Genomic DNA, 25,800 nt, shown 5'->3' with positions numbered 1-25,800 from the left:
TGTCCTGTTGTCTGTGAGGATTTCCACCACCTTTCCTATTAGTAGTTGCTGAAAGGCATGAAGAGCCAAGAAGACTGCCCTGATCTTCAGGATGTTTGATGGAAGAGACTGCAATTGTTTCTCCTATGTTCCTTGAGCGAATATGCCTTGACAATGTGCTCCCCACCCGGTCTTGCTGGCATCCATCTGTACAAGGATCCAGTCCGACTCTTGAAGAGGAAGCCCCTTTGATAGGTTCTTGATCTTTAACCACCAAAGGAGGGATATTTTCAGACTTGCAGGTATTGTGATGTGCTGGAATAGACCTTTGCCTCTTTTGAATCTCTGTAGAAAATGTATCTGAAATGGGTGCATTCTCCACCTTGCCCATCTCACCATGTGAATTACTGAGGATATATGCCCCAGAAGTTTCATCCACTGACGAGCTGTGAGATATTTGACATGGCGAAAGAGCTGAAAATATTTCTGAAGAAATTTGATGCAAACATCTGGAAGAGAAACAATCTCCTTTTGAGTGTTGAACTGTGCTCCTAGGAACACTAGTTCCTGACAGGGTTGAAGCTGGCTCTTCTTGAAATTTATGTTCAAGCCGTGATCTTAAAGGAACTTCAGTAGGATGGCTCTGTAAGCATAGGCCTGTTGAGGTGAATATCGTCTAAATAATGAATGACGAATAACCCTCTGATGCGAAGTTCCGCTATGAGAGGCACCAAAACCTTTGTAAAGACCCTTGGAGCAGTAGAGATTCCGAAGGGAAAAGCTGAAAATGGAAAATGTCGGTCTCCGACCGTGAAACAACAGAACTTTCTGTGCACTTCTGCAATGGGAATGTGGAAGTATTCATCCTTGAGGTCTACGGAAAGCAAATAGGTTCTTGGAGGGATGAGATTGATTACTTAAGAACAGACTCCATCTTGAAGCTTTGAACTTTGAGAAAAGTATTGAACACGAAGATCCAGAACAGATCTCCAGGAACCGTCCTTTTCTACCAGAGAGAGAGGTGAACATAAAACCCTTTGTTTTGAGCTTAAGTTGGTACCTGTTGGATAACACTGTCGTACATAAGTTTGCTGATAAACTCTTGAATTGTCTTCAGTTTTACAGGATCTCTGGGGAGTGGAGATTTTACCAAGCATGACAGAGCTGGTTTCTTTTTGAACTCCAGATGATAACCTGATAGAATTTCCAAAACCCATTGGTCTGGTATAGTGGATACCCAGACCTCTCTGAAATTGTGTAGCCTTCCTCCTAGTGGCCAGGTCTGGGGTGACCCACATCATTGTTTTCTAGACTGAAAGGAAGGAAAGGACTTACCACGTCCCCTGCCTCTAAACTGAAAGTTAGATCTTGTCTCCTGAGGTTGAAAAAATTCTCTTTGAGAGGTACGTTTAAAAATTTTGATATTGACCACGTTGCCTGTGGGCAAAATAAAACCCTCTATGGCCTCTGGTAACCCGTGGGAGGAAAGGACTCTTACTTCCTGTTCTTTTAGATATGAGTGCTTCTAATTGTTTGCCAAACATATCCCCTTTAAAGGGAAGACTCAACAAGTTCATCTTGGAACCTGGGTCTGCCTCCCAATGTCGTAGCCATAGGGCCCTTCTTACAAGATTTGCAGTAGCCATGGATTTAGCATTAAGTTCCAAAATATTGGCAGTGGCTGATAACTCCAAGCTCTGTCAGTAAAAGAAACAAACATTGTTTTTCATCAGGACAAGGTGGTTCTCCATACTATTCCTGAATTCCTTCCTAAAGTGGTATCTGACTTTCATAACACCAAGATATTATTCTTCCTTCATTTTGCCTGAAGAACTCAGACTCGCAAACAAAACCATAATATCGTTTGGATGTGGTCCGATGTCTCCATATTTATGCCAAAAGGACTCAAGATGTTTGTGAGACAGAACAATTGTTTGTTGTTCCCAAAGGCCCTCGTCAGGGTCAAACTCCATCAAGATCGTCAATTTCGCGCTGGATTGTGCAGGCTATTACCAGAGCCTATAAACAAAAAGAGGAACAGGTACCTGAAGGGCTTAAGGCTCGTTCCACTAGGGCTGTATCAACCTCTTGGGCACTTCAAGCTGATGCTTCTCCTGAAGAAATCTGTCAAGCCGCAGTTTGGAAACTTTATAACACTTTCATCTCTCGTTACAAATTAGATGTTCGTTATATATATATATATATATATATATATATATATATATATATATATATATATATATATATATATATATATGTGTGTGTATGTGTGTATATATATGTGTGTATATATATATATATGTATGTATGTGTGTGTGTGTGTGTGTGTGTATATATACATATATATATATATATATATATATATATGTATATATATATATATAATATGTAAGGTAGTATTGTTGTTGGAGGGCACTCACAGGACTTATTGAAAAAATGAATATACAACTTTATTTTCAAATTAGTTTCACATTCGTAAAATGACGACGTTTTGACCCATTTAGGGGCCTTCTTCAAGACTATTATCACCACAATAAAAGCCAAGGAAAAAAAAAGATAAGGTCGCTCTCACATAGTAATCACACAACCACCTCTTTCCACTATGAACAAGAATACATGAGCCACAGCTATCAAAGAAAATGAGTCAGAATCTGCAATAAGATATATGGCTACCCAACTACACGAAAACCAATATACCCCATACTGAGGGGATCAACACCATTTAAATAGAATATCAGTAGTAACAGCACTGACCTGCGTAATAGAAATCCCAACGCTATATAATCAGCTGTGAATATATACATGACAATAGTGTGTACCGTTAATAGCCCAAAACATAATGTGCAGCAAACTCCCAATGTGATTATCCAACAAGTGGACCCAGCACTAACACTTCAAAAACCTACTCAAACCCATAAAAAGTACATATTCTTGTGTACCCCTATACTGCTATGGACCCACACGTAGCCAATAAAGAATGTTACCGAAATCATGAACGCCCAGCACATTATCGTAAGCTGCAACCAAATATTCAATATAACAATACTGGCAAAAATGAATAGAAAACATAGCCATAGCAATAAACCACTTACGGTTATTAGTGCAAACAGCACTTCATGCACCAGCGTTCAATGCCGGACTCCCAGTGAAGATACCGGAAATGGAAAGTGCAGTCAATAAATAGGGCAATCCCAAAAAGACTAGCCAATCATCGGGGCGCAATCAAGCAAACCCACAGACACGGAACTTAAGCGTCCACGCCATCCACACAGTCACCCTGGTGGAACGATCACCCTGTAGTGCGCACACAAAAGATGTAATGACCGTCAATAAAATAAAGTCCAAAAATAATGATATAGCTGCACCACCAACTGTATTAAAACATCATGATTTTATTGTGCCACTTAAAACAGACAACGTTTCGGACCCATGTCCTTATTCATGTCTGAGACATGAATAAGGACATGGGTCCGAAACGTTGTCTGTTTTAAGTGGCACAATAAAATCATGATGTTTTAATACAGTTGGTGGTGCAGCTATATCATTATTTTTGGACTGACTTCTTGGGACCTTGGTGCAGGTCCAATAGTTGGCACACCTGCAAACAAGTTTTGTTATACCCTTGGTGCTTGGGCAATTCTTTGCTTTCTCAATAAAATAAAGGTTCACATCACCATCAACTACATAGAGGTGTGATACTGCCATACAAAAATAAAAACAATTCGACTGTCACCATTAAGTCGACACAAGCAACAACAAGTAGCAAAATGACATCTTAATCTACTCATCTATGGCATAACTAGCGTCCCCATAATCGCCTACAGCAAATAGAGTATCTGTGATCAAGACTCGGAGTGCAATGCTGTGTCCCCCGTGTAACAAATAAAGGCCTACACAGATGCCAAGGAGACAACAGTACTCAGTAATTTATCATTGTCATTGCCTTTTAAATTAAAAGATTGATTAGATCGCAATGGAGGAGGTGTTGGAAACAAGATAAAAAGGCAACACCCCGGAGTCACAGCATCTGATGAAGCCCTGAAAGCCAGCCCAGTTTGTGGGAGGGGCGAAACGAGTCACGTTGGCGCTCATCTAACCCGGCAACTTCAAACTAGGAGTTAGATGAGTTAGATGAGTCTTGTTTAAAAACACGACTTTTAAACAAGATAATAATGGTAGGAAAAAGAACAAAGATTTTACACTGACAGCAGGACGTAACATCAGATTGGACAGTTACATTGAAAGTTTTCGCCTGAGAGTGGCATCCCTAGTCACCACACAAGAGAAAAAAATCGCTTATATTTTTATGTCGGGTTAGCGTACATCAGAACATGCAATCAGGTTTGCGGGCGAGTAGGATGTAATTTTTTTTTTTTTTCCCCATTGATTTCTATGGGGAAATACGTGAACGCACACGCAATATCCTAAGTTCGGCTTTTTGTGCTTGTCAGTTTAGCAAACGAAAACAGTTTACTTTTAACTCATAATACTAGCGCCAACCCAACGAGCGCAAAAAGCCAAACTTATAGTGCAGTTACATCGAGAGGGAGCATTAATTAGTGCCCCACTTGTAATCTGGCCCTCAATAAGGTGTAATAGGGCTATGCAGGCTGCTGAAAAGCCTGGTCATGTTTATCAATTCTGTATTAATATTTGTTTTATTTTGTTTTCATATCCTTCAATTGTATATTATGAAATTTAAAAAACAAAACAAAAAAAATATTTCATAGAATGTTGAAATTCTACAATATCTGTAAATACAGCAATCTTCATGTTTCCTTTCTCTAGTGCTTACTATTCTGGTGCACAAAAATAACTGGAAACAGATCCGAAGCACTTTGGGAATTTAACTTCAAATTTATGAAACAGGTTTGTCATTATGGGAACTAATTAAATGGGAGAAAATTGTAATGTACAATGCCACCTTAACTATTCTGGAGTATTTTTCCCAATGTTGATAAAATATCAGTTTTCTCCTGTTAAGTGTAGTCAGTCCACGGGTCATCCATTACTTATGGAATATATCTCTTCCTAACAGGAAACTGCAAGAGAATTACCCAGCAGAGCTGCTATATAGCTCCTCCCCTCACCTATCATACTCAGTCATTCTCTTGCAGCCTAACTAAAAAGGAAGCTGTGAGAGATCTGTGGTGTTTTTTAACTTAGTTTATTTCTACAATCAAAAGTTTGTTATTTTTAAATGGCACCGGAGTGTGCTGTTTATTCTCAGGCAGCATTAGAAGAAGAATCTGCCTGGGGTTTTTTTCTATGGTCTTAGCAGACGTAACTAAGATCCACTGGCTGTTTCTCATCTGAGGAGTGAGGTAACTTCAGAGAAGGGGAATAGCATGCAGGGCTCCCCTGCAACAAATGAGGTATGTGCAGTAATTTATTTTCTGAGGAATGGAATTGACTGAGAAAATACTGCTGATACCATTGTAAAGTAAGTTCAGCCTTAAATGCAGTGATAGCGACTGGTATCAGGCTGATGTGTGTGTGTGTGTACACTGAATGTATTTTTCTAAGGAATGGAATTGACTCTGAAAATACTGTTAATACTGAAATAATGTATGAGCCTTAACTGCAGTAAAAATGACTGGTAGCAGGCTTATTAATAATAATACATAACTTTCAAATGTATGTTTAAAACGTTTACTGGCTTGTTAATCGTTTTTGTGAGGTACTTGGTGATAAAACTTATTAGGGCATGATTTTTACCACATGGCCATTTTTGTTTTCTGCATAGAAACAGTTTCTGAGCTTCCCCACTGTTGTAATATGAGTGGGAGTATTTCCAAGTTTGCTAGTCTCATTGCTAGTTTGTTTAAACATGTCTGACTTAGATGAATCTCTTTGTTCACTATGTTTAAAGGCCAATGTGGAGCCCAATAGAAATTTGTGTACTAATTGCATTGATGCTACTTTAAATAAAAGTCAATCTTTACATGTAAAGAAATTATCACCAGACGACGAGGGGGAAGTTATGCCGACTAACTCTCCTCACGTGTCAGTACCTTCGCCTCCCGCTCAGGAGGTGCGTGATTTTGTGGCGCCAAGTACATCAGGGAGGCCCTTACAAATCACTTTGCAAGACATGGCTACTGTTATGACAGAAGTATTATCTAAGTTGCCAGAATTAAGAGGCAAGCGCGATAGCTCTGGGTTAAGGATAGAGCGAGCGGATGAGATGAGAGCCATGTCAGATACTGCGTCACAGTTTGCAGAACGTGAGGACGGAGAGCTTCATTCTGTGGGTGACGGATCTGATCCAGGGAGACTGGATTCAGAGATTTCCAATTTTAAATTTAAGCTAGAGAACCTCCGCACATTGCTAGGGGAGGTATTAGCGGCTCTGAATGATTGTAACACGGTTGCAATTCCAGAGAAATTATGTAGGTTGGATAGATACTATGCGGTACCGGTGTGTACTGACGTATTTCCTATACCAAAAAGGCTTACAGAGATTATTGGCAAGGAGTGGGATAGACCGGGTGTGCCTTTTACCCCTCCTCCCATATTTAGGAAAATGTTTCCTATTGACGCCACCACACCAGACTTATGGCAGACGGTCCCTAAGGTGGAGGGAGCAGTTTCTACTTTAGCTAAGCGTACCACTATCCCGGTGGAGGATAGTTGTGCCTTTTCAGATCCAATGGATAAAAAATTAGAGGGTTACCTTAAGAAAATGTTTGTTCAACAAGGTTTTATTTTACAGCCCCTCGCATGCATTGCGCCTGTCACTGCTGCGGCAGCATTCTGGTTTGAGTCTCTGGAAGAGGCCATTCGCTCAGCTCCATTGGATGAAATAATCAACAAGCTTAAGACACTTAAGCTAGCTAACGCATTTGTTTCTGATGCCGTTGTGCATTTAACCAAACTTACGGCTAAGAACTCCGGATTCGCCATCCAAGCGCGCAGAGCGCTATGGCTTAAATCCTGGTCAGCTGACGTGACTTCTAAATCTAAATTGCTTAATATTCCTTTCAAAGGGCCGACCTTATTCGGGCCCGGCTTGAAAGAAATTATTGCTGACATTACGGGAGGTAAGGGCCATGCTCTACCTCAGGACAGGGCCAAATCAAAGGCCAAACGGTCTAATTTTCGTGCCTTTCGTAACTTCAAGGCAGGAGCAACATCAACTTCCTCCGCTCCAAAACAGGAAGGAGCTGTTGCTCGTTTCAGACAGGGCTGGAAAGTTAACCAGTCCTGGAACAGGGGCAAGCAGGCCAAGAAACCTGCTGCTGCCCCCAAAACAGCATGAAGAGAGGGCCCCCTATCCGGAAACGGATCTAGTGGGGGGCAGACTTTCTCTCTTCGCCCAGGCTTGGGCAAGAGATGTCCAGGATCCCTGGGCGTTGGAGATCATATCTCAGGGATATCTCCTGGACTTCAAAACTTCTCCTCCACGGGGGAGATTTCATCTTTCAAGGTTATCAGCAAACCAAATAAAGAAAGAGGCGTTTCTACGCTGTGTACAAGACCTCTTACTAATGGGGGTAATCCACCCAGTTCCGCGGACGGAACACGGGCAGGGATTCTATTCAAACCTATTTGTGGTTCCCAAGAAAGAGGGAACCTTCAGGCCAATCTTGGACTTAAAGATCCTAAACAAATTTCTAAGAGTTCCATCATTCAAAATGGAAACTATTCGAACCATCCTTCCCATGATCCAAGAGGGTCAGTACATGACCACAGTGGATCTAAAGGATGCCTACCTTCACATACCGATTCACAAGGACCATTACCGGTATCTGAGATTTGCCTTCCTAGACAGGCATTACCAGTTTGTAGCTCTTCCCTTCGGATTAGCTACGGCTCCAAGAATCTTTACAAAAATTCTAGGATCACTTCTGGCGGTACTAAGACCGCGAGGCATAGCGGTGACTCCGTACCTAGACGACATTCTGATACAAGCGTCAAGTTTTCAAACTGCCAAGTCTCATACAGAGATAGTTCTGGCATTTCTGAGGTCGCATGGGTGGAAGGTGAACGTGGAAAAGAGTTCTCTAGTACCACTTACAAGAGTTCCCTTTCTAGGGACTCTTATAGATTCTGTAGAGATGAAAATTTACCTGACAGAGGCCAGGTTATTAAAACTTCTAAATGCTTGCCGTGTCCTTCACTCCATTCCACACCCGTCAGTAGCTCAGTGCATGGAAGTAATCGGCTTAATGGTAGCGGCAATGGACATAGTTCCATTTGCGCGCCTGCATCTCAGACCGCTGCAATTGTGCATGCTAAGTCAGTGGAACAGGGATTACTCAGATTTGTCCCCCCTACTAAATCTGGATCAAGAGACCAGAGATTCTCTTCTATGGTGGCTTTCTCGGCCACATCTGTCCAAGGGGATGACCTTTCGAAGGCCAGATTGGACGATTGTAACAACAGACGCCAGCCTTCTAGGCTGGGGAGCAGTCTGGAATTCTCTGAAAGCTCAGGGATTATGGACTCAGGAGGAGAAACTCCTCCCAATAAATATTCTGGAGTTAAGAGCAATATTCAATGCTCTCCTAGCTTGGCCTCAGTTAGCAACTCTGAGGTTCATCAGATTTCAGTCGGACAACATCACGACTGTGGCTTACATCAACCATCAAGGGGGAACCAGAAGTTCCCTAGCGATGTTGGAAGTCTCAAAGATAATTAGCTGGGCAGAGTCTCACTCTTGCCACCTGTCAGCGATCTACATCCCAGGCGTGGAGAACTGGGAGGCGGATTTTCTAAGTCGCCAGACTTTTCATCCGGGGGAGTGGGAGCTTCATCCGGAGGTCTTTGCTCAACTGATTCGTCATTGGGGCAAACCAGATCTGGATCTCATGGCGTCTCGTCAGAACGCCAAGCTTCCTTGTTACGGATCCAGGTCCAGGGACCCGGGAGCGGTGCTGATAGATGCTCTGACAGCCCCTTGGGTCTTCAACATGGCTTATGTGTTTCCACCATTCCCGATGCTTCCTCGTTTGATTGCCAAGATCAAACAGGAGAGAGCTTCGGTGATTCTGATAGCGCCTGCGTGACCACGCAGGATCTGGTATGCAGACCTAGTGGACATGTCGTCCTGTCCACCGTGGTCTCTGCCTCTGAGACAGGACCTTCTAATTCAGGGTCCTTTCTAACATCCAAATCTAATTTCTCTGAGGCTGACTGCATGGAGATTGAACGCTTGATTCTATCAAAGCGTGGCTTCTCGGAGTCGGTTATTGATACCTTAATACAGGCTAGGAAGCCTGTTACCAGAAAAATTTACCATAAGATATGGCGTAAATATTTACATTGGTGCGAATCCAAGAGTTACTCATGGAGTAAGGTTAGGATTCCTAGGATATTGTCCTTTCTACAAGAGGGTTTAGAAAAGGGCTTATCTGCTAGTTCGTTAAAGGGACAGATTTCTGCTCTGTCTATTCTTCTACACAAACGTCTGGCTGAAGTTCCAGACGTTCAGGCTTTCTGTCAGGCTTTAACTAGGATTAAGCCTGTGTTTAAGACTGTTGCTCCGCCGTGGAGCTTAAACTTAGTTCTTAATGTCCTCCAAGGCGTTCCATTTGAACCCCTTCATTCCATTGATATCAAGCTGTTATCTTGGAAAGTTCTGTTTTTGATGGCTATTTCCTCGGCTCGAAGAGTCTCTGAGTTATCTGCCTTACATTGTGATTCTCCTTATCTGATTTTTCATTCAGACAAGGTAGTCCTGCGTACTAAACCTGGGTTCTTACCTAAGGTAGTTACTAACAGGAATATCAATCAAGAGATTGTTGTTCCATCTCTGTGTCCTAACCCTTCTTCAAAGAAGGAACGACTTTTGCATAATCTGGACGTAGTCCGTGCCCTGAAATTCTATTTGCAGGCAACTAAGGATTTTCGTCAAACTTCTTCCCTGTTTGTCGTTTACTCTGGACACAGGAGAGGTCAAAAGGCTTCGGCTACCTCTCTCTCTTTTTGGCTTCGTAGCATAATACGCTTAGCCTATGAGACTGCTGGACAGCAGCCTCCTGAAAGGATTACAGCTCATTCTACTAGAGCTGTGGCTTCCACCTGGGCCTTTAAAAATGAGGCCTCTGTTGAACAGATTTGCAAGGCTGCGACTTGGTCTTCGCTTCACACTTTTTCAAAATTTTACAAATTTGACACTTTTGCTTCGTCGGAGGCTATTTTTGGGAGAAAGGTACTTCAGGCAGTGGTTCCTTCTGTTTAATGTTCCTGCCTTGTCCCTCCCTTCATCCGTGTACTTTAGCTTTGGTATTGGTATTCCATAAGAAATGGATGACCCGTGGACTGACTACACTTAACAGGAGAAAACATAATTTATGCTTACCTGATAAATTCCTTTCTCCTGTAGTGTAGTCAGTCCACGGCCCGCCCTGTTTTTACGGCAGGTCTAAATTTTAATTAAACTCCAGTCACCACTGTACCCTGTGGTTCCTCCTTTCTCGTCTGCTTTGGTCGAATGACTGAGTATGATAGGTGAGGGGAGGAGCTATATAGCAGCTCTGCTGGGTAATTCTCTTGCAGTTTCCTGTTAGGAAGAGATATATTCCATAAGTAATGGATGACCCGTGGACTGACTACACTACAGGAGAAAGGAATTTATCAGGTAAGCATAAATTATGTTTTTCAGTAATCATTTGATTAGAAGTTTACCTGACCAATAGGCACATTTGATTTGCTTTATTTTTCTTGCAAAAATTTTTTTATTTTTTTTATTTATTTAATATAGATATTTTGTTTTATAGCCATGAATTCATAATTTCTCTTTTCCCACTTAGTCTCGTAAACTGAAGAATCATTGTCTTAATGGACTGCAGCCCCCTGCAAAATACAAAGAAGTTCATGTTAATCCTGATCATGAATGTTGTCTTCTACAAGTGACCACGTTAAATTTTATTTTCATACCTATCGTCATGGGAATGACTCTGTCTTATGTGAGTATACCAAACTGTTAGTACTAACTATGTAACACACACTCACAAAGGGCAACCATATTGCATTAAAGGGAAATCCTTTTTTTTATGATTCAGACAGAGCATGCAATTTTAAACAACTTTCCAATTTACTTCAATTAGCAAATTTGCTTAATTCCTTTACTATTCTTTGTTGCAGGAGCAGCATTACAATATAGGAAGCTAGCTGAACACACTGGGTGAACCAATGGCAAGAGGTGTATATGTACAAGCACCAATCAGTAGCTAACTCACAGTAGTGCATTGCTGCTCCTGAGCCTACCTAGGTATTCTTTTTTTTAAAAAAAGATACCAAGAGAACAAAGCAAATTAGATAAAAAACAAATGCCTAGATTTAGAGTTTAGCGGCCAAAGGGGTGCGTTAGCTACGCATGTTTTTTTTCCCCTGCACCTTTTAAATAACGCTGGTATTTAGAGTTCTCTAAAGGGCTGCGTTAGGCTCCAAAAAGAGCGCGTAGAAGCATATTTACCGCCACTTCAACTCTCAATACCAGCGTTGCTTACGGTAGCGGCTAGCTGAAAAAACGTGCTCGTGCACAATTCCCCCATAGGAAACAATGGGGCTGAAAAAAAAAACTAACACCTGCAAAAAAGCAGCGTTAAGCTCCCAACGCAGCCCCATTGTTTCCTATAGGGAAACACTTTCTAAGTCTGCACCTAACACCCTAACATGAACCCCGAGTCTAAACACCCCTAACCTTACACTTATTAACCCCTAATCTGCCGCCCCCGGCTATCGCTGACCCCTGCATTATATTATTAACCCCTAATCTGCCGCTCCGTACACCGCCGCAACCTACATTATACCTATGTACCCCTAATCTGCTGCCCCTAACATCGCCGACCCCTATATTATATTTATTAACCCCTAATCTGCCCCCCCAGATTATTAACCCCTAATCTGCCGACCGGACCTCGCCGCCACTATAATAAATGTATTAACCCCTAAACCGCCGCACTCCCGCCTCGCAAACCCTATAGTAAATTGTATTAACCCCTAATCTGCCCTCCCTGACATCAGCGACACCTAACTTCAAGTATTAAATTAAATATTATTAACTAAAGTCTTCCTATTTAAAACTAAATACTTACCTGTAAAATAAACCCTAATATAGCTACAATATAACAAATAATTATATTGTAGCTATTTTAGGATTTATATTTATTTTAACTAGGTACAATAGCTATTAAATAGTTATTTACTATTTAATAGCTACCTAGTTAAAATAATTTCAAAATTACCTGTAAAATAAATCCTAACCTAAGTTACAATTAAACCTAACACTACACTATCGATAAATAAATTAAATCAATTAACTACAAGTACCTACAATTAAATAACTAAACTAAATTACAAAAAAAAAAAAAAAAAACTAAATTACAAAAAATAAAAAAAGATTACAAGAATTTTAAGCTAATTACACCTACTCAAAGCCCCCTAATAAAATAACAAAGCCCCCCAAAATAAAAAAATTCCCTACCCTAATCTAAATTAAAATACTTAACAGCTCTATTACCTTACCAGCCCAGGGCTTTTTGCGGGGCATGCCCCCAAAAAATCAGCTCTTTTGCCTGTAAAAAAAAACACAATAGCACCCCCCAACATTACAACCCACCACCCACATACCCCTACTCTAACCCAAACCCCCCTTAAATAAACCTAACACTACCCCCCTGAAAATCTCCCTACCTTGAGTCGTCTTCACTCAGCTGAGCAGCGATGGACCAAAAGAAGACATCCGGAGCGGCAGAAGTCTTCATCCTATCCGGGCAGAAGAGGACATCCGGACCGGCAAACATCTTCATCCAAGCGGCATCTTCTATCTTCATCCATCCGACGAGGAGCGGCTCCATCTTCAAGACCTCCGGCGCGGAACATCCTCTTCTCCCGACGACTAGACGACAAATGAAGGTTCCTTTAAGTGACGTCATCCAAGATGGCGTCCCTCAAATTCCGATTGGCTGATAGGATTCTATCAGCCAATCGGAATTAAGGTAGGAAAAATCTGATTGGCTGATTGAATCAGCCAATCAGATTCAAGTTCAATCGGATTGGCTGATCCAATCAGCCAATCAGATTGAGCTCGCATTCTATTGGCTGTTCCGATCAGCCAATAGAATGCGAGCTCAATCTGATTGGATCAGCCAATCCGATTGAACTTGAATCTGATTGGCTGATTCAATCAGCCAATCAGATTTTTCCTACCTTAATTCCGATTGGCTGATAGAATCCTATCAGCCAATCGGAATTCGAGGGACGCCATCTTGGATGACGTCACTTAACGGAACTTTCATTCGTCGTCGGTAGAAGAGGATGTTACACGCTGGAGGTCTTGAAGATGGAGCCGCTCCTCGTCAGATGGATGAAGATAGAAGATGCCGCTTGGATGAAGATGTTTGCCGGTCCGGATGTCCTCTTCTGCCCGGATAGGATGAAGACTTTTGCCGCTCCGGATGTCTTCTTTTGGTCCATCGCTGCTCGGCTGAGTGAAGACGACTCAAGGTAGGGAGATCTTCAGGGGGGTAGTGTTAGGTTTATTTAAGGGGGGTTTGGGTTAGAGTAGGGGTATGTGGGTGGTGGGTTGTAATGTTGGGGGGTGGTATTGTGGGTTTTTTTTACAGGCAAAAGAGCTGATTTCTTTGGGGCATGCCCCGCAAAAAGCCCTTTTAAGGGCTGGTAAGGTAATAGAGCTGTTAAGTATTTTAATTTAGATTAGGGTAGGGAATTTTTTTATTTTGGGGGGTTTTGTTATTTTATTAGTGGGGCTTAGAGTAGGTGTAATTAGCTTAAAATTCTTGTAATCTTTTTTTATATTTTGTAATTTAGTGTTTGGTTTTTTTTGTAATTTAGTTTAGTTTATTTAATTGTAGGTACTTGTAGTTAATTGATTTAATTTATTGATAGTGCAGTGTTAGGTTTAATTGTAACTTAGGTTAGGATTTATTTTACAGGTAATTTTGAAATTATTTTAACTAGGTAGCTATTAAATAGTAAATAACTATTTAATAGCTATTGTACCTAGTTAAAATAAATACAAAGTTGCCTGTAAAATAAATATAAATCCTAAAATAGCTACAATATAATTATTCGTTATATTGTAGCTATATTAGGGTTTATTTTACAGGTAAGTATTTAGTTTTAAAGAGGAAGACTTTAGTTAATAATATTTAATTTATTTTGTTAGATAAAAATTATATTTAACTTAGGGGGGTGTTAGGGTTAGACTTAGCTTTAGGGGTTAATACATTTATTAGAGTAGCGGCGAGGTCTGGTCGGCAGATTAGGGGTTAATACTTGAAGTTAGGTGTCGCCGATGTTAGGGAGGGCAGATTAGGGGTTAATACTATTTATTATAGGGTTTTTGAGGCGGGAGTGCGGCGGTTTAGGGGTTAATACATTTATTATAGTGACGACGAGGTCCGGTCGGCAGATTAGGGGTTAATAAGTGTAGGTAAGGTAGCGGTGACGTTGGGGGGGCAGATTAGGGGTTAATAAATATTATGTAGATGTCGGCGATGTTAGGGGCAGCAGATTAGGGGTACATAGGGATAATGTAGGTGGCGGCGGTGTGCGGTCGGCAGATTAGGGGTTAAATTTTTTTATTATAGTGGTGGCGATGTGGGGGGGGCCTCGGTTTAGGGGTACATAGGTAGTTTATGGGTGTTAGTTTACTTTAGAGCACAGTAGTTAAGAGATTTATGAACCGGCGTTAGCCCAGAAAGCTCTTAACTCCTGACTTTTTTCTTGTCGGTAGAGGCTCTACCGCTCACTTCAGCCAAGACTCTAAATACCGGCGTTAGGAAGATCCCATTGAAAAGATAGGATACGCAATTGGCGTAAGGGGATCTGATGTATGGAAAAGTCGCGGCTGGAAAGTGAGTGTTAGACCCTTTCCTGGCTGACTCTAAATACCAGCGGGCGGTAAAGAGCAGCGTTAGGACCCCTTAACGCTGCTTTTGATAGCTAACGCAGAACTCTAAATCTAGGCGATAAATTGGAAAGTTATTTAAAATTGTAGGCTCTATCTGAATCTAGATATATTTTTTGGGGGTTTCATGTCCCTTTAAGCAACTAGTTTTCAGCAGGGACATTCCAGCAATCTCCTACACCACTCCAGTGATGCTAGTTTAGGCAGACAAGGTGATATTAGGTTATTCATCCCAGTGACACAGCCGGAAGTCTGAACTACCAAAATCTACATTGAAGCAAACAGCTGATCAGAAGAGTCCTGGATTATTGGAGTTGTATCCATCATCTCTGGAATGATGGGTAGCCCTGTTCCTGAACAGTTTAGCCATGGTTGTGCCACATACTGTAGTGCTGTATTTTCATATTTCAGTTCTCGCATCACAACGTCTTCCTTAAGGTTCAAGGGGGGGGGGGGGGATTAATACCACGTAGAGGTAATCAGTTTCTTTCCTGCTGTGAAAAAGTGTTTTCTCCAACATTGGTGTGTCCGGTCCACGGCGTCATCCATTACTTGTGGGAAATATTCTCCCCCACAGGGAAAGGCAAGGAGAGCACACAGCAAGAGCTGTCCATATAGCTCCCCCTCTGGCTCCGCCCCCCAGTCATTCTCCTTGCCGCTCTGAACAAGTAGCATCTACCACGGGGATGGCGAGGAGTTTGTGGTGTTAGTTGTAGTTTTTTATTCTTCTATCAAGAGTTTGTTATTTTAAAATAGTGCTGGCTTGTACTATTTACTCTATAACAGAAAAGTGATGATTTCTGTTTAAGAGGGCTATGATTTTAGCAGACAGTAACTAAAATCCATTACTGTTATCACGCAGGACTGTTGAAACAAGAGAACTTCAGTTGGGGGTAACAGTTTGCAGACTCATCTGCTTCAGGTATGACTGGTCTCCTTCTAACAACACAGGCTAATGCTAGATGACAGTCATATTTCCCCTCAGGGGAAAAGGTAAGCCATTTTTCTTTCACCTCAGCAAAAAAGATAACAGGCTTCCCCTTTTTGTTTTTTATGCTGGTAGACACTGTTAGGGGCAAAATCGATTGGTTTTTATTACAATATGATACCATTTGAAATATTTTATAAGCTCACATACACTGGGGAACGTTTTTTATTGATCTGGCTTGTTTTAGACACCTAAATCTAGTCAGGAAGGCCCCTTCACTCTAGTGTGCTGAGGGAGGAAGCCTCATTTTGGTGCTTCAGCTGCACAGTTGATTTACAAGGCAGTGCATGCAGATAGGGTCCTGTGGCTCAGAAAGTGACTCCAAAAGGCTTTTTTCTGTGAATGGTGACCCCTAAGGAAGGTAAAAAGCTGCAACAAGTCTGTAGCAGGGATTGTAGTGTATAAAAACGGTTAAATCCAACAATTAGCTCCGGTTTGCTTGTTTTAAGAGCTAGAGTCTCCATATTTGCTGTGCAATACTTTCTAAGCATTAAGACACTGGGGTCCAAATTTCAGAAAAATCGGATATTGCCTTCATAGTTTTTTGAACATTCAGAAATAAATGTGTCATTTTATTATTTAAAGAGACAGTAACGTTTTTGTTTAAAATCGTTTTTATTGCATTGTTTGCCTGCCTAAATCTGTTTAACATGTCTGTTCCATCAGATAACCTATGTTCTGTGTGTATAGAGACAAATGTGGTTCCCCCTTCGAGTGTTTGTGATAATTGCGCCATAGCGTCCAAACAAAATCAGGACAGCTCTGTTATTTTTCATAATGTTGCCCAAGATGATTTATCTAATGAAGGTAGTGGGGATAGCTCTACATCCTCTCCTTCTGTGTCTACACCAGCTTTGCCCGCGCAGGCGACACCTAGCGCGCCAGTGCTTATTTCTCCAACATAGGTGTGTCCGGTCCACGGCGTCATCCTTACTTGTGGGATATTCTCTTCCCCAACAGGAAATGGCAAAGAGCCCAGCAAAGCTGGTCACATGATCCCTCCTAGGCTCCGCCTACCCCAGTCATTCTCTTTGCCGTTGTACAGGCAACATCTCCACGGAGATGGCTTAGAGTTTTTTAGTGTTTAACTGTAGTTTTTATTATTCAATCAAGAAGATTTACCACAAAATTTGGAAAAAATATATCTGTTGGTGTGAATCTAAAGGATTCCCTTGGGACAAGGTTAAGATTCCTAAGATTCTATCCTTCCTTCAAGAAGGATTGGAAAAAGGATTATCTGCTAGTTCCCTGAAGGGACAGATTTCTGCCTTGTCTGTGTTACTTCACAAAAAGCTGGCAGCTGTGCCAGATGTTCAAGCCTTTGTTCAGGCTCTGGTTAGAATTAAGCCTGTTTACAAACCTTTGACTCCTCCTTGGAGTCTCAACTTAGTTCTTTCAGTTCTTCAGGGGGTTCCGTTTGAACCCTTACATTCCGTTGATATTAAGTTATTATCTTGGAAAGTTTTGTTTTTAGTTGCAATTTCTTCTGCTAGAAGAGTTTCAGAATTATCTGCTCTGCAGTGTTCTCCTCCTTATCTGGTGTTCCATGCAGATAAGGTGGTTTTACGTACTAAACCTGGTTTTCTTCCAAAAGTTGTTTCTAACAAAAACATTAACCAGGAGATTATCGTACCTTCTCTGTGTCCGAAACCAGTTTCAAAGAAGGAACGTTTGTTGCACAATTTGGATGTTGTTCGCGCTCTAAAATTCTATTTAGATGCTACAAAGGATTTTAGACAAACATCTTCCTTGTTTGTTGTTTATTCCGGTAAAAGGAGAGGTCAAAAAGCAACTTCTATCTCTCTCTCTTTTTGGATTAAAAGCATCATCAGATTGGCTTACGAGACTGCCGGACGGCAGCCTCCCGAAAGAATCACGGCTCATTCCACTAGGGCTGTGGCCTCCACATGGGCCTTCAAGAACGAGGCTTCTGTTGATCAGATATGTAGGGCAGCGACTTGGTCTTCACTGCACACTTTTACCAAATTTTACAAGTTTGATACTTTTGCTTCTTCTGAGGCTATTTTTGGGAGAAAGGTTTTGCAAGCTGTGGTGCCTTCCATTTAGGTGACCTGATTTGCTCCCTCCCTTCATCCGTGTCCTAAAGCTTTGGTATTGGTTCCCACAAGTAAGGATGACGCCGTGGACCGGACACACCTATGTTGGAGAAAACAGAATTTATGTTTACCTGATAAATTACTTTCTCCAACGGTGTGTCCGGTCCACGGCCCGCCCTGGTTTTTTTAATCAGGTCTGATAATTTATTTTCTTTAACTACAGTCACCACGGTACCATATGGTTTCTCCTATGCAAATATTCCTCCTTAACGTCGGTCGAATGACTGGGGTAGGCGGAGCCTAGGAGGGATCATGTGACCAGCTTTGCTGGGCTCTTTGCCATTTCCTGTTGGGGAAGAGAATATCCCACAAGTAAGGATGACGCTGTGGACCGGACACACCGTTGGAGAAAGTAATTTATCAGGTAAACATAAATTCTGTTTTCTATGCAACAATTATCAGTAGTAGTGGATAATTCTATAGCAAATCTTTTATCCAAACTGCCAGCTTTTCAGAGAAAGCGTGATTGTTCAGTTTTAAATACAGATAAAAAGGATGAACAATCAGACGCTGACGATGCCTTATCTATTTTACCCTCGCATCATTCGGAATTGGCTGTAAGGGAAGGGCTGTCTGAGGGTGAAATTTCAGATTCAGGAAAAATTTCTCAACAGGCAGAACCTGATCTAGTGGCATTTAAGTTTAAACTAGAACATCTCCGCGCTTTGCTTAAGGAGGTATTAGCTACTCTGGATGACTGTGATTCCATGGTAGTACCAGAGAAGTTGTGCAAATTGGACAAATTTTTAGAGGTCCCAGTGCACGACGACGCTTTTCCAATACCTAAGAGGGTAGCGAACATAGTGGAAAAGGAGTGGGAGAAGCCAGGTGTACCCTTTGCCCCACCCCCTATATTTAAGAAAATGTTTCCCATAGTAGACCCTAGAAGGGACGCATGGCAAACGGTCCCGAAGGTTGAGGGAGCTGTTTCAACACTAGCGAAGCGCACAACTATTCCTATAGAGGACAGCTGCGCTTTCAAAGATCCTATGGATAAAAAATTGGAAGGATTGCTTAAAAAGATTTTTGTTCAGCAAGGGTTCATCCTTCAACCAGCTACGTGTGTTATTACTGTCACTTCAGCGGCGTCCTTTTGGTTCGAAGAACTAGAAAGGTCGCTCCAGAAAGAGACTTCCTATGAAGAAGTCATGGACAGAATTCACGCATTAAAGTTAGCTCATTCCTTTATATTGGATGCCGCCTTTCAAATAACGAAATTGGCGGCGAAAAACTCAGGTTTTGCTATAGTAGCGCGGAGGGCGCTTTGGCTAAAATCCTGGTCGGCAGATGTGTCGTCCAAGACTAAGTTACTGAATATTCCTTTCAAGGGTAAGACCCTTTTTGGGCCGGAATTGAAGGAAATTATTTCAGACATCACTGGGGGTAAGGGCCATGCCCTCCCACAGGATAGGCCTTTTAAGGCTAAGAACAAGTCTAATTTTCGTTCCTTTCGCAATTTCAGGAACGGACCGGCTAATAACTCCACTGCCGCTAGACAAGAAGGTAACGCGGCCCAGCCCAAACCCGCTTGGAAGCCCATGCAAGGCTGGAACAAGGGTAAACAAACCAAGAAACCTGCTGCTGCTACCAAGACAGCATGAAGGGGTAGCCCCCGATCCGGGACCGGATCTGGTAGGGGGCAGACTATCTCTCTTCGCTCAGGCTTGGGCAAGAGATGTTCTGGATCCCTGGGCACTAGAGATAGTTTCCAAGGGATACCTGTTAGAATTCAAGGGACTTCCTCCAAAGGGAAGGTTCCACCTGTCTCGCTTATCTTCAGACCAGATAAAGAAATAGGCATTCTTACATTGTGTAAGAGACCTATCAAAGATGGGAGTGATAAACCCAGTCCCCTCCGGGGAACAAGGTCTAGGTTTTTACTCAAACCTGTTTGTGGTTCCCAAAAAAGAGGGAACTTTCAGGCCAATTCTGGATTTAAAGATATTAAACAAGTTCCTCAGAGTTCCATCCTTCAAGATGGAAACCATTCGGACAATCTTACCGACAATCCAGCAGGGTCAATTTTTGACTACCGTGGATCTAAAGGATGCGTATCTGCATATCCCAATCCACAAATCTCATCATCAGTTCCTGAGGTTCGCCTTTCTGGACAAACATTACCAGTTTGTGGCTCTTCCATTCGGTTTAGCCACCGCTCCCAGAATTTTCACAAAGGTGCTAGGGTCCCTTCTAGCAGTCCTAAGGCCGAGGGGCATCGCTGTAGCACCTTATCTAGACGACATCCTAATCCAAGCGTCGTCCCTTTCCAAAGCGAGGGCTCATACAGACATTGTGTTGGCCTTTCTCAGATCTCACGGGTGGAAGGTGAACATAGAAAAAAGTTCACTGTCACCGTCCACAAGGGTTCCTTTTCTGGGAACAATAATAGATTCTGTGGAAATGAAGATCTTTCTCACAGAAGTCAGAAAGGCAAAGCTTCTAAAAGCTTGTCGAGTTCTTCATTCTATTCCTCAACCCTCCATAGCTCAATGCATGGAAGTAATAGGACTAATGGTCGCAGCAATGGATTTGGTTCCTTTTGCTCGAATTCATCTAAGACCATTACAGCTATGCATGCTCAATCAGTGGAATGGGGACTATACAGACTTGTCTCCCCAAATTCAAGTAGATCAGGTAACCAGGGACTCACTTCTCTGGTGGTTGACCCAGGATCACCTGTCTCAGGGAATGAGTTTCCGCAGACCGGAGTGGGTCATCGTCACGACCGACGCCAGCCTCTTGGGGTGGGGCGCGGTCTGGGACTCCCTGAAAGCTCAGGGCCTATGGTCGCGGGAAGAGTCGCTTCTCCCGATAAACATTTTGGAACTAAGAGCTATATTCAATGCGCTCCTGGCTTGGCCTCAGCTAGCGGAAGCCAGGTTCATAAGATTTCAGTCGGACAACATAACGACTGTTGCGTACATCAATCATCAGGGGGGAACAAAGAGTTCCCTAGCGATGAAGGAAGTAACCAAGATAATCCAATGGGCAGAGAATCACTCCTGCCATCTATCTGCTATTCACATCCCAGGAGTAGACAACTGGGAGGCGGACTATTTGAGTCGTCAGACTTTCCATCCGGGGGAGTGGGAACTCCATCCGGAGGTCTTTGCTCAGTTAACTCAATTATGGGGCATTCCAGACATGGATCTAATGGCGTCCCGTCAGAACTTCAAGATACCTTGCTACAGGTCCAGATCCAGGGATCCCAAGGCGACTCTAGTGGATGCATTAGTGGCGCCTTGGTCGTTCAACCTAGCATATGTGTTTCCACCGTTTCCTCTCCTTCCCAGGCTCATAGCCAGGATCAAACAGGAGAAGGCCTCGGTGATTCTGATAGCTCCTGCGTGGCCACGCAGGACTTGGTATGCAGACCTGGTGAATATGTCATCGGCTCCACCATGGAAGCTACCTTTGAGACAGGATCTTCTAGTACAAGGTCCATTCGAACATCCAAATCTAGTTTCTCTGCAGCTGACTGCTTGGAAATTGAACGCTTGATTTTATCCAAGCGTGGGTTTTCAAATTCTGTGATAGATACTCTGGTCCAAGCCAGAAAACCTGTGACTAGAAAGATTTACCATAAAATATGGAAAAGATATATCTGTTGGTGTGAATCCAAAGGATTCTCCTGGAGTAAGATTAAAATTCCAAAGATTCTCTCCTTTCTCCAAGAAGGTTTGGATAAAGGGTTGTCAGCTAGTTCTCTAAAAGGACAGATTCTGCATTATCCGTCTTGTTGCACAAACGACTGGCAGCTTTGCCAGATGTACAAGCTTTTGTTCAGGCTTTGGTTAGAATCAAGCCTGTTTACAGACCCATGACTCCTCCTTGGAGTCTAAATTTAGTTCTTTCAGTTCTTCAAGGGGTTCCGTTTGAACCTTTACATTCCATAGATATTAAGTTATTATCTTGGAAAGTTCTGTTTTTGGTTGTTATTTCTTCTGCTAGAAGAGTTTCTGAATTATCTGCTTTGCAGTGTAATCCACCATATCTGGTTTTTCATTCAGATAAGGTTGTTTTGCATACTAAGCCTGGTTTTCTTCCAAAAGTTGTTTCCAACAAGAACATCAACCAGGAAATAGTTGTTCCTTCTTTGTGTCCGAATCCAGTTTCAAAGAAGGAACGTTTATTACACAATTTAGATGTTGTTCGTGCTTTAAAGTTCTATTTAGAAGCAACAAAAGATTTTAGACAAACCTCATCTTTGTTTGTCGTTTACTCTGGTAAGAGGAGAGGTCAAAAAGCTACTGCTACCTCTCTCTCTTTCTGGCTGAAAAGCATTATCCGCTTGGCTTATGAGACTGCCGGACGGCAGCCTCCTGACCGTATCACAGCTCACTCTACTAGGGCTGTGGCTTCCACATGGGCCTACAAGAACGAGGCTTCTGTTGACCAGATATGTAAGGCAGCAACTTGGTCTTCTCTGCACACTTTTGCCAAATTCTACAAATTTGATACTTTTGCTTCTTCGGAGGCTATTTTTGGGAGAAAGGTTTTGCAAGCCGTGGTGCCTTCCGTTTAGGTAACCTGATTTGCTCCCTCCCTTCATCCGTGTCCTAAAGCTTTGGTATTGGTTCCCACAAGTAATGGATGACGCCGTGGACCGGACACACCAATGTTGGAGAAAACAGAATTTATGCTTACCTGATAAATTACTTTCTCCAACGATGTGTCCGGTCCACGGCCCGCCCTGGTTTTTTAATCAGGTTGAAAAATTTTTCTTTATACACTACAGTCACCACGGCACCCTATAGTTTCTCCTTTTTCTCCTAACCGTCGGTCGAATGACTGGGGGGCGGAGCCAGAGGGGGAGCTATATGGACAGCTCTTGCTGTGTGCTCTCCTTGCCTTTCCCTGTGGGGGAGAATATTTCCCACAAGTAATGGATGACGCCGTGGACCGGACACACCGTTGGAGAAAGTAATTTATCAGGTAAGCATAAATTCTGTTTTTATTTGCCATTTATTTAGAATTTCAATATTTCTTTGGTATGCAAGACGGTTCAGATAAGGCCTTGTCTGTTAGCTCTTTATAGGGCTCGATTTATCAAGCCCTTCTCCTCCCTTTGACTGCAGGTTTGCACAAGAGAACCTGCAGTGACGATTTCTCAAGCAGCAGTCATTAGACCTACCCTGTTCTCCAAATCTTAGGTGGAGAATTTCAATCTCCCCTTTTGTGTGCAATGTTAAATTCGGGAAGTGGATTGCTGCCCACCAGAGGAGAGGTCGGGTGGATAAGAGCCGAATATCTCCGCCCGTGGGTAATAAATGCATAGTCTTATTTATACTTTTTCTGTTTCATACAACAGTAAAATTAAGTATCCTGACATCAAGGCTTTTTTCTTAGTCCGGATATATCCAGTGTTTAATCCAATTTCTCCTCTTGGGAACATTACTTTATCTTTTTTAAGAAATATGGAGAGTCCACAACGTCATTCAATTACTAGTGGGAATATCACTCCTGGCCAGCAGGAGAAGGCAAAGAGCACCACAGCAAAGCTGTTAAGTGTCACTCCCCTACCCATAATCCCTAGTCATTCTATTTGCCTTTGGATGGAGGAGGTGAAGTTTGGTGTCTGAAGAAATTAATTCCTTTTTTCCCTTTTTTTGGGGGGGTACTTTTCCCTGCAAGCAACTATTTGGGTTTAGCTGAGTCCACGTCAATCTCTTAAGTAGAGTAGTGGTGGCTTTTAAGCAGTTAGGAAGTTGTGAGGTAGTCCTTGCTTTGTTTCCTGACACACTGCTGCCCTTGGTACAGAAAACCAGAGTTGGTTACTCTGTTCTTTCTTTTTCTATAGGTCTCTGTAAGGATTGTGTCCTTTCACGCCTTGTGAGCTGTTTTCCTGCCGGAGAGCTAGACTGCAGGTAAGTGCTTTTGTCTTCTAGGTCTTGGAGACTTGCACTTCAGAAGAATATGTCATATGCAGTAGATGGGGACATTTTTAAAATCCTTTATACAGGATTTTCTTTGGCAGTGGACAGGCAAATTATGTATGTTGAGACTAGGGGTTAATCTTTCCTTTATTGGGAAGTTTTTCCTCTTTGGGCTGATTTTGTTGAAATGCTTTATTACTATGTGTGTGGCTTATGTTTTATACAGGGATTTATGTATAAACTTAAAATTTGGCAGTTGGTTTTCTTTGCTTGCTTAGCTAGAACAGGCTAACTGACAAACTGCTTGAGCATTTGTGTAAATTAAGCTCCGGTGTTGTAGGCAGAGGAAAACGTGCGCCTTTTACTTGCGTAGTTTCCTCTCTCTGTCGGTCATGTGACTTCTCTCTGCTGTCGGATATTTTCGGAGGGGAGCAGCGTCATTGAATTTCAGTCTCTTCAATGTTGATCTACTACGTTTTAGAGACTTCTGGCAGCCAAATTGTGTATAAGTGTTATGGTAAGGCACCTCAGCCTGTCTGAGGTGTAGGGGGCCTGATTGGTTTATTATTTTAAAGAATTTTTGCATAACGTTAAGCGGCTGTGGTATTAAAAATTCTTAAAGTGACAGTGTACTTAAAAAATTTCTACAATTTTGGGGATTTTTTTATTTTAGTATTATGGACATGAACCAAGACTGTGTCTTTTGACAAATGCTTGTTTTGCCTATGCAATTCTGTGCTGCATGCTTAGCTAGAACACTTCAGTTTAAAGATAAATTGTTGCCCTCTGAGCCTAATGTCTCTTAGGATGATGCTGTTCAGGCAATGCCACAGCTTTCTCCTCAAACGTCCCAAGCCTCTATGGCGTCACATACAGTGCCCTGCAGTTCCTCACAGCCTCCTGAAAGAGTTTATTTGCATGCAGATTTTGCTGCACAGGTATCTTCTGTGGTATCTGCGACATAATATGCTTTTCCTATGCTAGGAAAACAACTGGGATTTCCTGAGCAAACAGACATTTCATCCCGGGGAGTGGGCTCTCCATCTGGAGGGGTTCTCCATGTTAACCCTCAAATGGGGGGTGTCGGAGTCGGATCTGATGGCGTCTCGGCAGAACGCAAAGCTTCCAAGGTACGGTTCAAGGTCAAGAGATCCTCAGGCCGCTCTGATAGATGCTCTGGCGGTTCCTTGGGATTTCGGTCTAGCATACCTGTTTCCTCCGTTTGCGCTCCTTCCACGAGTTATTGCTTGTATCAAACAAGAGAGAGCATCTGCAATTCTAATATCTACTGCATGGCCTCGCAGGATCTGGTATGCAGACCTAGTGAAGATGTCTTCTCAGCCGCCTTGGAGGTTGCCTCTGAGGAAGGACCTTCTAACTCAGGGTCCATTTCTCCATCCAAATCTTGTTTCTCTGAAGCTGACAGCTTGGAGATTGAATGCTTAGTTCTGTCTAAGTGTGGATTTTCTGAGTCGGTCATTGAGACCATGATCCAGGCTCGCAAGCCTGTTACTCGAAAAATTTACCATAAGGTATGGCGTAAATACCTTTATTGGTGTGAATCTAAGGGCTACTTTTGGAGTAGGGTCAGGATTCCTAGAATTTTGTCTTTTCTCCAGGAAGGTCTGGAGAAAGGGTTGTCAGTCAGTTCTCTGAAATGTCAGATTTCTACATTATCTATTTTGTTACACAAGCGTCTGGCGGATGTGCCAGAAGTTCAATTTTTTTTTAATTTTTTTTTTAATATTTTTTTATTTTTATTGAGGACATAGAATCAATATACAACCTTTCTCAAATAATGATAGAAGCAAAATAGTAATGCTGAGTATTACATGAAAGGTATAAATGCATATATATACAGGGTACTTTATGACACATGAGAGTGTGAAGGCGATCCTGTATGAGGGTCCTCGTTTTTACAGAGGCCACCTTATCTATGTACAATAAACTTTCAGAAGT

General features: G+C 42.3%; 1 protein-coding gene across 1 annotated transcript in view; it reads left to right on the top strand.

Annotated features, from left to right (window-relative positions):
• The window catches only part of TMEM183A (transmembrane protein 183A), a 77,279-nt gene that overhangs the window by 43,771 nt on the left and 7,708 nt on the right, over positions 1 to 25,800 (top strand). Inside the window, exons 6-7 of the mRNA XM_053706516.1 lie at positions 4,768 to 4,848; positions 10,737 to 10,892. Of these exons, the coding sequence (XP_053562491.1) occupies positions 4,768 to 4,848; positions 10,737 to 10,892 (237 nt within the window). The remainder of the gene's footprint in view (positions 1 to 4,767; positions 4,849 to 10,736; positions 10,893 to 25,800) is intronic.

The sequence above is a fragment of the Bombina bombina genome, chromosome 3 (assembly GCF_027579735.1).
Source record: "Bombina bombina isolate aBomBom1 chromosome 3, aBomBom1.pri, whole genome shotgun sequence".
NCBI classification, from domain to species: domain Eukaryota; kingdom Metazoa; phylum Chordata; class Amphibia; order Anura; family Bombinatoridae; genus Bombina; species Bombina bombina.
The sequence above is the reverse complement of the archived record's forward strand: the minus strand, read 5'-3'. Positions and strand labels throughout refer to the sequence as shown.